This window comes from Aythya marila, assembly GCF_965140915.1.
Source record: "Aythya marila genome assembly, chromosome: 15".
Classification (NCBI taxonomy): domain Eukaryota; kingdom Metazoa; phylum Chordata; class Aves; order Anseriformes; family Anatidae; genus Aythya; species Aythya marila.
The window spans coordinates 5,004,468-5,016,655 of NC_139056.1; the positions used below are offsets into that span (position 1 = coordinate 5,004,468).

The 12,188-nt window shown below is 68.2% G+C and overlaps 3 protein-coding genes across 3 annotated transcripts; 2 read left to right on the plus strand and 1 right to left on the minus strand.

Annotated features, from left to right (window-relative positions):
* WFIKKN1 (WAP, follistatin/kazal, immunoglobulin, kunitz and netrin domain containing 1) lies at nucleotides 1-2,684 on the plus strand (the record flags this gene model as incomplete). Its single annotated transcript, XM_082772188.1, has 2 exons — nucleotides 1-237; nucleotides 1,100-2,684. 2 exons carry the CDS (start codon nucleotides 1-3, stop codon nucleotides 2,588-2,590), a joined length of 1,728 nt encoding a protein of 575 aa, XP_082628314.1. The 3' UTR covers nucleotides 2,591-2,684.
* A 107-nt stretch (nucleotides 2,685-2,791) lies between these two features.
* On the minus strand, nucleotides 2,792-5,985 carry METTL26 (methyltransferase like 26). Its single transcript, XM_082772189.1, has 6 exons — nucleotides 5,756-5,985; nucleotides 4,455-4,617; nucleotides 4,234-4,293; nucleotides 3,752-3,819; nucleotides 3,444-3,522; nucleotides 2,792-3,367 (listed from the first exon to the last, which is right to left on the minus strand). The coding sequence occupies exons 1-6, from the start codon at nucleotides 5,944-5,946 to the stop codon at nucleotides 3,320-3,322; spliced, it is 609 nt and encodes a 202-aa protein (XP_082628315.1). The 5' UTR covers nucleotides 5,947-5,985; the 3' UTR covers nucleotides 2,792-3,319.
* Nucleotides 5,986-7,660: 1,675 nt separating this feature from the next.
* MCRIP2 (MAPK regulated corepressor interacting protein 2) lies at nucleotides 7,661-11,864 on the plus strand. Its single transcript, XM_082772260.1, has 5 exons — nucleotides 7,661-7,815; nucleotides 7,971-8,049; nucleotides 10,624-10,751; nucleotides 10,828-10,929; nucleotides 11,390-11,864. The coding sequence occupies exons 1-5, from the start codon at nucleotides 7,764-7,766 to the stop codon at nucleotides 11,446-11,448; spliced, it is 420 nt and encodes a 139-aa protein (XP_082628386.1). The 5' UTR covers nucleotides 7,661-7,763; the 3' UTR covers nucleotides 11,449-11,864.
* Nucleotides 11,865-12,188: the final 324 nt, after the last annotated feature.

Sequence of the window (12,188 nt, forward strand, 5' to 3'; positions counted from 1 at the left end):
ATGCCTCGCCGGAGTTTTGGCCGCCCGGGACGCCGGGTGCGCGCAGGCGGGTGGCAGCTCGGCAGGGCTGAGCCGATGCGTGCGGCGCTGCTCCTGCCCTTGCTGGCCGCCGCCGCCGCCGGGCTGAGCCTGCAGCCGGCCAGGATGCGGCACCTGGGGGTCTGCCCCAACCAGCTGAACCCCAACCTCTGGGTGGACGCGCAGAGCACCTGCGAGCGGGAGTGCCAGGCCGACCAGGTGAGCAGGGGGGCTGCATGGGGGCTGCGGGCACGGATGGGATGGGTTCGGGTGCTGCTGGGGCTGCACGCAGCTGCTTGGAAAAACCCGTGTGGTTTTGTGGGGCTGGGGTGTCCCCAGGGGGTGCTGGTTCCCAGTGTGTCGGGATGGCTGGTCCCAGCGCTGGAGGCTGCAGCCGGTGCCCCGCGTGCTCAGCCCCTCTGCAACTTCACCCTGCCCTGCACGAGCGGTGCCCAGGGGCTGTTCCCAAGCCCTGCAGCAGGCAAAGCTACGGCTTATTGCCCCACCGTGTCCCCCCCAGCCACTCTCCATGTCCAAGACCTCCCCCCTACCCCATGCACCCCCAGGATGATCCCAGCTGGTTGTGGGGCCGCCGCTGAGACGAGGGGTGTGGGTGCACTGCGACTGCTCCCCCCACCAAGCCCCTCAGCTTTCCCAGGAGCCCAGTGCTGCCCATCCCAGGGGACTGAGCACGCCGCAGTTCATCACTGCAATGAGTTCTGCCTCCCCTCAGCCAGCCAAAGCTTGCAGGCTCCCCGACCCATGGTGGGGGGGGGGACAGCACCGGGTCCCCTCTCAGTGCACCCACAGTGGCAGGTCCTCACTGGGTGACCGCGCTGCCCCAGGGCATGGCATCGCTGTGCAGGGGGGGCTGTCTGTGCCTCACCCCCACCATCCTGGGGGGCTGAGTTCAACCTGGGTCCGGGCACACAGCTGTGCAGGGAAGGTCCAACTCGGACCCAGCACCCAGAGGAGCCCAGGAACGGTGAAGGTTCTCCAGCAGTGGGAGCATCCCCACAGCTGTGGCATGGCGCTGACCCCCTCTCTCCCCTCCTTCTCCTTCCCTTCCCCTCCCGGCCAGGACTGCGAGGGCTTCGAGAAGTGCTGCACCAACGTCTGCGGGCTGCGCAGCTGCGTGGCCGCCCGCTTCGCCGACGGCAGCCTGCCGGCGCTGGAGCTGGGCCGCGGGCCCTCGTGCGAGAGCTTCGTGTGCGCGCAGCAGGGCTCCGACTGCGACATCTGGGACGGGCAGCCCGTCTGCAAGTGCAAGGACCGCTGCGAGAAGGAGCCCAACTTCACCTGCGCCTCCGACGGCCTCACCTACTACAACAAGTGCTACATGGATGCTGAGGCGTGCCTCCGCGGCACGCGCCTCACCACCGTGCCCTGCAAGTACATCTTCACCTGGCCCGACACCAGCCCCGTGCCGCGGGAGACGACGGCGCGGCCCACGCCGGGCGCCGGCCCCGAGGTGCCGGTGCCCCCCGCCCTCTACAGCAACCCCTTCCACCAGGCCGTGCGCGCCGGCGGCACCGTCAGCTTCCGCTGTGACGTGAGCGGCCGCCCGCGGCCCGACATCACCTGGGAGAAGCAGAGCGACCGGGCCGAGAACTTCATCATGCGGCCCGACCAGATGTACGGCAACGTGGTGGTCACCAACATCGGGCAGCTGGTCATCTACAACGCCCGCCAGGAGGACGCCGGCATCTACACCTGCACGGCCAGGAACGCCGCCGGGCTGCTGCGCGCCGACTTCCCGCTCTCGGTGCTCAAGCGGGAGCCCGGGGGGACCCCGCGGGCCAGCAGCCCCCAGCCCTTCCCCAGCGCCGAGTGCCTGAAGGAGCCCGACCGGCGCCGCTGCGAGGCCCTGGAGGTGCGCTGGCACTTCGACGCCAAGCAGGGCTCCTGCCTCACCTTCCGCTACGGTGGCTGCGGCGCCAACAGGAACCACTTCGAGACGTACGAGGAGTGCCGCGCCGCCTGCCTGGGCAGCGCCCGGCCCACCTGCCTGCTGCCCATGGTGCAGGGCCCCTGCCAGAACTGGGAGCCCCGCTGGGCCTACAACCACCTGCTGAAGCAGTGCCACTCCTTCGTCTACGGCGGCTGCGAGGGCAACAACAACAACTTCGACAGCAAGGAGACCTGCGAGGACGTCTGCCCCTTCCCCAAGAGCCTGCAGTGCAAGGCCTGCCGCCTCAAGAGCAAGATGGTGCTGAGCCTCTGCCGCAGCGACTTCGCCATCGTGGGGCGGCTGATGGAGATCGTCGAGGACCAGGACTCGGGCATCGCCCGCTTCGCCCTCGAGGACGTCCTCAAGGATGAGAAGATGGGCCTCAAGTTCTTCAACATCAAGTATCTGGAGGTGACCTTGACCGACATGGACTGGAGCTGCCCCTGCCCCAACATGACGGCCGAGGACGGGCCGCTCATCATCATGGGCGAGGTGCACGACGGCATGGCCACGCTGGACCCCAGCAGCTACGTCCGGGCAGCCAACGACAAGCGGGTGAAGAAGATCTACGAGCTGATGGAGAAGAAAACCTGCGACCTCCTCAACCGCTTCCAGGACTAGGGGCGAGCCGGGATGCGCAGACGCGGGGGCTGCGGGGCTGCAGACCCCTGGTGGGGGGGGACAGCACGCCCAAGCCCGCATTTATTTAGCAGTTATCACCATTTTGTAGTTCCCTCCCCTGTAATTTATCTGTCCGCATGCCCTCCCCATGTACCCCCAGCCTGGGCAGCAGCAATAAAGGACTGGGCTGGGTTGCAGAGGGGTCTGCCCGGCCCCCCACCCACGACAACCTTCCCGCAGCACCAAAGCCTCGGGTGCAGCGTGATGCCCTCGAGCTCTGCACTGCTCCGTGGCTGTGCGCTGCAGGGCTCTGGGCAGGGGCTGGTGCCCCACAGCCTCAGTGCTGGGGGGCGGTGATGGAGGGAGAGCCCCCACCCCAAATGTGTCTCTGGAACAGGGACAGTGCGTGGCAGCCAGGCTGGAGCTCTTGGGAAGCTGCTGGTGGGGCGCAGCCCCCCAGACTTTATTGGGGGCAGCAGCGTGGTCCCATGTGGGGAATGGGGTCCCACGGCTCAGCACGGCGCCTGCCCGGAGACATGGAAACCAGCACCAGGAGAGAGCTGCCCCCTGCGCCCCCTCCCAGGTTGTGCCCCCCAGGGAGTCCCACGGAGGAGCCAGAGGAGATGGAGCCGAGACCTCTGGCCGGGGCAAGCCGTGGCACTGTGCCCTCGCTGCCGTGCCCAGCCCCTTGTGAAGCTGTGCTGGGAGGTGCCCGCAGGGCGCAGCGGGTTACAGCTTGCGGAAGATGAGGCTCTTGTTGTTGGCCGGCATGTCCACCTGCAAGCACAGAGCTGGGGTCGGGGGGGGGGGCCACCATCACGGGGACCGTCCCCCCCAGGGACTCAGCACCTACCATCCTCTCCAGGCGCATCCCGTTGGCCTCAGCCAGCTGCCGCAGCAGCACCGTGTCCCGAAGGCCCCAGGCGGGGTTGCTGCCGGGAAGGGAGGCACCGGTGAGCCAGGCGGGTGGGCAGGCAGACACCTCACCCCCAAAATGACCCCATCTCCCAGGGGTGCCCCGAGGAGCCCCTGCTTTAGGTGTTTTCCCGAGGGATCCCACTCGGAGGGTGGGCACGCGGTGGGCAGTGCCAGCAGGGCGGGCAGCGGGGGCAGCCCCAGGCAGGCTGCTTGGACCCCCAGCCCCTGGCTTCCCCCTCCTACCTCTGCCTCAGGCTGCGGTCAAATTCCACGTTGCTCTGGGGACTGATCTGGCCATCCACAGCGTACGGCTGCCGGGACACAAAGCCGGAGCTGTGGGCTCGAGCCACGGCTCCCTGCTGGAATCCCCAGTCCCTGTCCCTGTCCCCCCGAGGCCAAGCAAGAAGGGACACGGCCCTGGAAGGAGCCACAGACGTTGTCACCCACCGCAGGGCTCCCAGCCTCTGCTCTGCTCCTCTGCAGAGTGTTTTGGGGTGATGCAGGAGTGCTTACACCCAGCAGACAGTGCTGGGGGCGAATGGCCAAAGCAGCCCCATCCAGAGCTCACAGCGCTCCCCAGAAGATTGATCCTCCCTTAAGTTGAGCCCCCCTTTTCCCAGCCCAGGGAATCCCCCCCTCTGCCCCCCAGCAGGAGCTCCAGCATCCCCAGGGCCACCCCTCACCCCACCGCCGTGCTCCCACCCGGCCCTTGGAGCAGCACCCACCCCGTAGGTGAAGAGCACGCCTCCGGGCTTCAGCAGCACCCCGGCCCCCTTGAACAGCCCCTGGGGAAAGAAAGAAGCAGGGTCCGGATCAGAACACCAGGGACACCCCACAGCTGATTTCCCAACCCCGGGCACTGCAGCCTTCACCCCGAGCCCCCCAATAAATACAGGGAGCTGCACCTGAGCCCCCCACGCCCCCAGGGGTGCCGGGCACCGCTCACCTCCGTGCAGCGCAGCTCCGAGATGTGCATCATGTTGATGCTGACGACGAGGTCGAGGGTGGCGGGCTGGGTGCCCCCCCAGGTCTCCCAGCCCTGCGAGACGTCCAGGTAGATGGGCGGCAGCATGTTGGGCACCTGCATGGCCTCTGCGTAGGCAGCGATGCTGCGGGCACAACCCCCCCGTCAGCCCCAGCGCCGCCCCGCACCAGCACCCGAAGCCCACCTGCCCCGGCTGCCGGCAGCGTCTCCCAGGTGGAGTCTCTGATGTCTCGTAATAAGGCTGTGCTCGCAACCCAGCAGAGGAGGGGGGCACCAGCTTGGCTCTGGTGCTTCAGGGGCTGCGGGATGACGGGGCACTGCATGAGCCTTGCCTCCGCTCACAGCCAGGGAGCTGCTTTGGAGAGCAGGAGGTTCCCAGCCCGCACAGCACCACGCACGGCACGGCTCCCAGCCACGAGGAGGAGAGCCTCCTGCAAACCTGGCTTTAAGAACACACTGAAAAATCCCAGAGAAACCCTCTAGACACCGTTCCCAGGTCCCAGCACTGCCTCTTCCAGCCCCGTCCCTGAAGGGCTCAGGGCAAGCAGCACAACCCCTCCACCCTGGCTCTGAAAATCAGCCTGGACGTGGAGATGTGGCCAGAGAAGGGCTGTGAGTGCCGCACAGCGGTCTGGCCCCGCGCTGAACCTCTGCCCCAGCCCGGGGAGTATTTTTAACCAGGGCAGCGAGTGCTCGGGGCTGCTCCCGACGAGGGGACGGGTGGAAGGATGCGGGCTGAGCCCCCCGGCCCCGGGGGCTATTTCTGCCCCTCTGCAGCAGGCCGCTGGAAGGGAGTGATTTGCTGTTGGGGAATTCCTCTCCTTTTAAGAGCCCGCGTTTATTTTGGTTTCCTCGATGGAAAACCGATCCCGTGCGGCGCTGCAATGCCTGGAATGGGCATCTGGGTGCGGCGGGGCCCCGCACGCAGCCCCGCAGCGCGAACAACCGGGGGCTGGCAGCTCCTCGGGGGGCTGGGGGCTCGTGGAAAGGGGCTGGGGGCTCCGTCGGGGGGGCTGGGGGCTCCTCAGGGGGGGCTGGCGGCTCCGTCGGGGTTCCCGGCAGTGCCGGTGGGCAGCGGGGCGCGGTGCCCCTCGCATCCCCCCGCATCCCCTCGCCGTCGCACGGGCCCCCCCGGGAGCCACCCAGAAGCAAACGCTGCCAGCCGGAGACCCCGGGGGGGGGGGGTTCAGCCCCAGCTCGGTTCCCGCTGCGGCCCCCCCCGGGCAGCCCGGAGCCGCCGCCCCCGGCCCCTCTCCTCTCACCTGCGCAGCGCCCGGGGCTCCACGTCGGAGGGCAGCCAGCGGGCGTGCGGCAGCGCCCGGGCGCAGTGCGCGGCGTGCAGCCCCGCGCCCGCCCCCACCTCCAGCACCCGCACGGGGCCCGGCCCCGCGTACTCCCGCAGCACCGCCAGGATCGGGCCCTTGTTGCGCTCCGCCGCCGCCGGCGCCAGCATGGTTGGACGGGGCGGGCTGGGGGTGGCACGGGGAGGCTCGGGGAGGCACGGCTCGGGGAGGCACGGCACGCTGGGGAGTGTAGTCGCAGGGCACAGGACTACAGCTCCCAGCCCGCCCCGCTGCTGCCACCCTCCTTCCTCCTCCACCCCCCCACCCCCCAAAAAAAAAAAAAAAAAAAAAAAAAAGGAACAAAAAACAAAACAAAACATAAAAAAAAAAAAACGACAGCCGCCCCGCCGCCGGAACGTGGCAAAAAAAAGGCCGAGATTTTACGTTAAAAGGTGAAAAGGGAATTTCGTCGAGATTTAAGAAAAATAAAAGATAAGGGAAAAAAAGATTCTGCGCCGCCCGGGAATCGAACCCGGGTCGCAAGAATGGGAATCTTGCATGATACCACTACACCAGCGGCGCCGTTGGTTGCAAAACCCAGCCCGGTCCCTTTTGAGTCTCTCCCGGCCCCGTTTCTCCCCCCCTGCAGCGACCCCCGACGGCCCCCAACGACCCCAGACACCCGCAATGCCCCCGCCGAAGCCCGGGGTGCTGCGGGGCTCCGGGCCTGTGCGTGGCGAAGCGTGGGGAGGCCACGCGGTGCGCGCAGGTGTCCTCGGCCATCTGCTGCTGTCTCGGGTGGGGGAAACTGAGGCACGACCCCCCCGGGCGGCAGGATGGGAACACCGAGGTCCCCTGGGCTGCAGGGTCACAGTCACGTTAAGCAGGGCCTGCTGTGTGAGGTATCCCGGAGGGGTTGGGGGAGCTCTGGGGGGCTGCTGGCTGCACCCCCATGGGCCACCCAGGGGTGCCCAGCACCCTGCAGGATCCGGCCCTGCTCATCCCCACCACACGAGTGGCACGGGAGGGCTGTGCAGGCCCCAGAGCTAGGCTGAGGCATCTTCACCACCCCAAGAGTTGTCCCACAGCCTCTCCCCAAAGCCCCCAGCACTGCCCAGGGCAGGTGACACCACCCAGACATGGGGGCCACCCCCAGCCCCACGCCTCCCACCGTGCGTTCTGGCCCGCAGACCTCGTGCACCTTCCCTGTCCAAAGGTCACCTCGACACGAGGACGGGGCCGCAGCCACCCAGCCCCTCGTCCTGTGCTGTGGGGTGGCCCCATGGGGTGCAGTGTTGGGGGGCACACTGCTCCTGCTCACACAGCTCAGGGACCTCCGGGCTCAGTGGGTGGCAGCACCCAGGGGTGTCCCCGAGCCCTGTGCAGATCTGGGGACACAGAGTGCCAGGAGTGAGGTGCTGCCCTCACCCAGACCCAGGGCCCCTCGCTGTCCCCTCGTGCAGAGGGACAGTGGGTGGTGGCACCTCTGCGGCCCAGGACACGCGGTGCCAGCCGCAGCGCTCGGCCGTGCCCTGGCACCTTGCGCTGTCCCCTGCGTGTCCCCTGCGCGTCCCAGCTGCTCCTCCTTGTCCCCTGCGCCTGCCATGCGTCCTCACAGGGGTCCCGCGCGTGTCCCCCGGGTGTCGCACGAGTGACTCCTGCGCCCTCCCCGCCCCTGCGCTCCACGTGCGCCCTGCGCCCTCCACGTGCCCGGGGCCACCACGGCCCCCACGCGCCCCACGCGCGCCCCCCTCCCCGCTCCCCGCAGGGACGCGGCCGCATGGGGGACACCTCGCAGCTCCCCCCCCCCGAGCCCAGAGCTCCCACGGCCACCCCCCCCCCCACGGCCCCGCGCTCTGCGAACCGCCCCCTTGGAGGGGGCGGGCCCGGTTAAAGGCCCCGGGGGGGCGCCGAGCGCACTCGGCCGGCAGGAGCGGCGGGGCCGTGCCGGGCCGGGCCGGGCCGTGCCGTCGGGGGGGGCCGCAGGATGTACACGCTGACACGCGGCCCCAGCAAGCTGGCCACGCAGCGCCGCACAGGTAGCGGGGACCGGGGAGGTGGAGGAGGGGGGGGGGACACGGAGCAAAGAGAGAAGGCGGAGGCGGAGGGAAGAGGTGGGGGGGCGGCCGAGCGGCGGTGCCGGTGCCCCCCCGGCTCCTCGCCGCCAGGCTCTGACGGCCGCTGCCGCCCGCAGGTCCGACACAGCAGCCGGTGGAGAGCAAGGTGGGCGAGCCGCGGGGCCGGCTGCAGCCCGGTGCCTGGCCCCCCGCCAGGTGAGCCCCTCTGAGCGCCGTGACCTTGGGGAAAGGTGACCGCGGCCGTGCGGCGCCGGGACGGGACGGGACGCCACGGGGAAGGGGAGGGGGGGGGAGCGGGACGGGGCGCGGAGCCCCCCGGCAAGGGAGGGAGTGTGGAGGGTGAGGGGGGGACCGGAGCGCGCCGGGGAGGGGGGTCCCGGTTGGGGGCTGCCCCCCCGGGGGGCTGCGGGGGGCTGAGCGCCGCGGGGAGGGGGCGCGGAGCTTCGCCGCCCCCCCGGGCCGCGCTAGGTGCGAGGTCGGTCCCTCAAAGCCCGGGGGTGCCGGGCCGCGAGGTCCCCCCCGCCGGGAGCTGGGAGCCCCCCGCGGCCGGCCCCGGCGGAGTTGTGCAAGCGGCGGGGAGGGCCGGGCAGGGAGCGGGGCTCAATCGGTGCCCGCTGCGCCTCCAGCAGCCCGGCAGGGCCCCGCTGCGGTGGGTTACGGCCCCCCCCCGGGCTGTGCTCGGCCCCCCCGGGCTGTGCTCGGCCCCCCCAGGCTCTGCGAGCAGGGGGCTCCCCCCGGCTCCGTGCGGTTTGCCGGCTGCGCGAGGCAGCTCCTGCAGCCCGGGTCTGCTCCCTGCCCTCGCCACCTGTCCCTTTCCCTCCCCAAGGAAGGGGGAAAAAGCCTTTGGGATGGGCTCCCAGCTCTCAGCAGGAGCTGGTGGAAGGGGGTTAAGCGGCTGGAGGGGGGAGATAACCTCCCTGAAGGAGGGTGCTGCTGCAGCAGGCGTGGGGCTGGGGAGCTGGGGCGAGCCCTGGGGCTGGCTGTAGTGGGAGGAGGCGATGCTGCTTTCTCCCCTTTCCTCCATCTTCAAGAAATGCATAAGAAAAGCTTCACCTCCAGCTTGCTTTCTTGCCTGTCATCTCATAAATTAACTGCTGAACCGTTCTCCCTCCTCAGGGCAGGCTGCCTGCTCACGCTCCCTCCCCGCAGCAGGTGCTTGAACGTGCTGGGTGCCCTGGGGCATGCGTGTGGGGCTGGGGCTGGGGCTGCGTGGCTTTGGGGGAGCCTTCCCCTGCCCCATGCCTTGGGGCAGCTCCCGCAGGCTGCAGGGGCACGGGCAGGGGCTGCCTGCTCCAGCTCTGCTGCTCTCCAAACCATGTTCCACCTCCCCCCCCCCCCCCACGTGCTCTGGGGCCTTTCAGACTTTGTCCCGTGAGAAGCGTGACTGCTGCAAACATGTCCTGCCCCAGAGCTGCTCAAGGGCAGCTCAAATACTGAACCTTGGCGTGCAGCACGCTGCCGAGCCTCGCTCCAGGTCCTCAGTTTGGGTCTGGCTGGCTTCGCAGGGTTTCCAGATGGGTTCGAGTGCCCTGCTCTGGGCAGGAGGGGTGCCAGGTCGCGGGGAGCCCGCTCTGGTCCCAGTTCCCAGACCTCTGTCCCAGTTCCCCGAGTGCCCTGTGGATGTGCTGCTGGAGCCAGGCACCCCGCTGCTGCAGCAGGAGGAGCAGGGCCGCTCCAGCGAGCTCGGCATCACGAGTTCAGATGTTTGCCTGTGCTCAGAGCACTTCCCACTGCCCAAACAACATCTCACTTCCATTTTCCTTGTGTTTCAGCAATTCCTCTTTGGCAGCAAATTTCCTTTGTGCCAGGGCGGGAGGGGGCAGCTCTTGCTTTTGCTGTCATCTCCCCTCCGGTGCTTGCAGGCACTGTTCCCCTGGGGCTTTCCCCCACCCGTGGTGCCCTTCACCCTCCGCAGGCTCCTCTCGGGCTGGGTGACCTTTCCTTGCCGCCTGTTGCATCAGTTTAACGCTTCCCAAGGTTTGCAGTCCAAGGCTGCGTGGCTGCCTGGCCGGGCACGTGGCTGTGCACTACCCTCATTTAATGCCTCCGTGCCTCGGTTTCCCCTCGCCGTGAGGTGGAGGTGTTTGCCCTGAAGCACTCCAGGCTTTGCAGAGCTGCAGCAGCTGGCGGGTTTCTGGTGCCACACGCTCGTGTGTCCCCCCCCGTGTCCCCTGCATGGCTGTGAGGGGCCGTGTGTGCCTCCCTGCACGGCGGGGGGGGGTGAGCAGCACGCCGTGTACCCTGGCACACTTTTCCCCGTTACTTTTGGGCCCAGCCTGCTTCCCTGTGCCCCCAGCCTAGCGAGTGTGCTGTCACCCTGCAGCAACCCTTCTGCCTTCACCGGGGGCACAGCCGAAACCTGAAAAGCAAATGTCCCTGCTCGGCCCGGGGACCTGCCTGTGGGCACTGCCTTGGGGCCACCCGCAGCCTTCTTGCACCCTCTGGCCCAGGCTGGAGCAGCTGCTTCGGCTTTTTCCTGGGGGAGAAGGAATCGCTGAGCACTGCCTTCGGGACTTGGGTGCCCACCCTGTCTGTCTGTCTGTCCGTCCTGCCCCTCTGTGCTGTGGAGCGATGGGGAGGGGATGGCACAGAGCCGTGGTGGCCCTGCCGTGCTGCACGGCCGTGTCCCTGCTGTCCCCGGGCAGCCCTACAGGCCAGGCTCGAGGCTGGGGCTGGCCGCGTGTGCATCGCTTCCACGAGCTCCTGCGGCACCCGTCCAGCACCGGCTCCTCCTCCTCCTCCTCCTCAACCCTCGCCTTGCCCCCGCAGCCCGCTCCCGAAGCTCGTCTTCAACAGAGTGAACGGCAAGCGGCCTCAGGTGCTGCTGCCGCACGCCGCGGGGCCTGAGGAGTGCTACACGGCCGCCCACGAGGAGAACGTCCGCTTCGTCTACGAAGGTGCGGGGGGCTCGGGGGAGGCCCTGTGGGGCGCTGGCTGCTGGCCCGGGCCTCACCCGCTGCCCTCTGTCCCCAGCCTGGCAGGAGGTCGAGCAGCAGCTGGACGACAGCCAGAGAGGGGAGAGCACCCGCGGGCCCGTGCAGTACGTAGAGAAAACCCCGGACCCCAGCCTGAAATGTGAGTGAAGTTTGGGGGTGGGGTGGAGAGGGGATGTGGGGGGGTCCCACAGGCCCTGCTGGAGGCCCAGCCAGCAGGATGCCTCGCTGCTGCCTCGTCTCAGAGCAGTGCCTCCTCCAGCCACCAAAGGGGGGCAGATGCCATGTAGAGAGCCCCCGGTCCTGCCCCAAAGAGCTGCGCCCCCTGCCCCAGGCACACAGCACAGGGGCAGGGGACAACATGTGTGAGCTCTCTGGGCAGCCACCCCGGGGGTCCTGCAGCAGCCAAGGAGGTTACGGCCCCAAAAAGAGAAGGATCCCATAGCCCCAGCCTGGGAGAGGGGGCTCCAGGGAGGGGGGATCTCGGTGGTGTTTTTCCCAGTGGCAAACAGACACAGGGAATGCACACTGGTGGGAACAGGCTGTGCTCTGCTGCCTTCTCCAGCTGCTCTCCTATGCTCTCTCCCTCCCCTCTCTTTCAGACTTTGTTCCCATCGACCTGGAGGAGTGGTGGGCAAAACAATTTTTGGCCAAAATCTGAACCATATCATAAAAGGGAAGAAAGTTTTTTTTTCTTCTTTTTTTTTTTTTTTTTTAAAAAAAAAAAAAAAAAAAAGCTAAGAGCCTCTCTGGTCACACCCTGGACTCGGTGGTATTTAGAAACACCTTTTTACAAGATGTCAGCAACCCCGTGACCCCTCTCTGCCAGCCCACCGAGGACGGCGGGACCGGACCACAGCCATGCCCGGCCACGCGCCTGCTCCCTGCGCAGGGCGGAGGAGCCGCGAGCGGCCCCGGCCGGGATTCCTCAAGTGCCAGTTCTGAGACGTCTGCGGCTCCGGCAGCCCCCCCGGGACACTGCGGTGCCGTGCTGGGGCCAGGCAGGAGCAGCCTCCCCCCCAGAGGACAGCAGGTGGCTGTAGCAGGACTGCCAGACAATAAAGCGCTCAAACTGCCCGTGGCGAGGCGCTTGCGGCGGGCTGGGGAGGATTTGCTCGGTGGAGCGGCTGAGGCTGAGCTGGGGCAGCCCCCTGGCTTCCTCCAGGCCCTCCTCGGAGCTGCCTCCTGCTTCTTCCACCCCGTACAGGCCGAGGGAGGCTGCTGTGGGGGCACCTTTGGGGCAGGGGGGTGTCAGAACCGCGCTGTGCATCGTCTCTCCAGCACGTGGGGGTAAAGCAGCAGGGAGAAGGGCTGAGGGCCAGCACCGTCCTGCAGGGGAAGGGACAGGGGACACTTCCCCCAGAGGGGTGCTTGCAGCCCCAGCAGTGAGTGCAGGGCCCC

What these genes read in the sequence shown, in the direction of transcription:
- METTL26 (XM_082772189.1), bottom strand. Translation starts at nt 5,946, where the DNA reads ATGCTGGCGCCGGCGGCGGCGGAGCGCAACAAGGGCCCGATCCTGGCG. An exon ending in CGGAGCTGCGCTGCACGGAG is followed by an intron (nt 4,294 to 4,454) that starts GTGAGCGGTGCC and finishes TTCTTTCCCCAG; the next exon opens with GGGCTGTTCAAGGGGGCCGG. An exon ending in GGATGCGCCTGGAGAGGATG is followed by an intron (nt 3,368 to 3,443) that starts GTAGGTGCTGAG and finishes CTGTGCTTGCAG; the next exon opens with GTGGACATGCCGGCCAACAA.
- MCRIP2 (XM_082772260.1), top strand. Translation starts at nt 7,764, where the DNA reads ATGTACACGCTGACACGCGGCCCCAGCAAGCTGGCCACGCAGCGCCGC. An exon ending in GGCCACGCAGCGCCGCACAG is followed by an intron (nt 7,816 to 7,970) that starts GTAGCGGGGACC and finishes TGCCGCCCGCAG; the next exon opens with GTCCGACACAGCAGCCGGTG. An exon ending in CGTCCGCTTCGTCTACGAAG is followed by an intron (nt 10,752 to 10,827) that starts GTGCGGGGGGCT and finishes CTCTGTCCCCAG; the next exon opens with CCTGGCAGGAGGTCGAGCAG.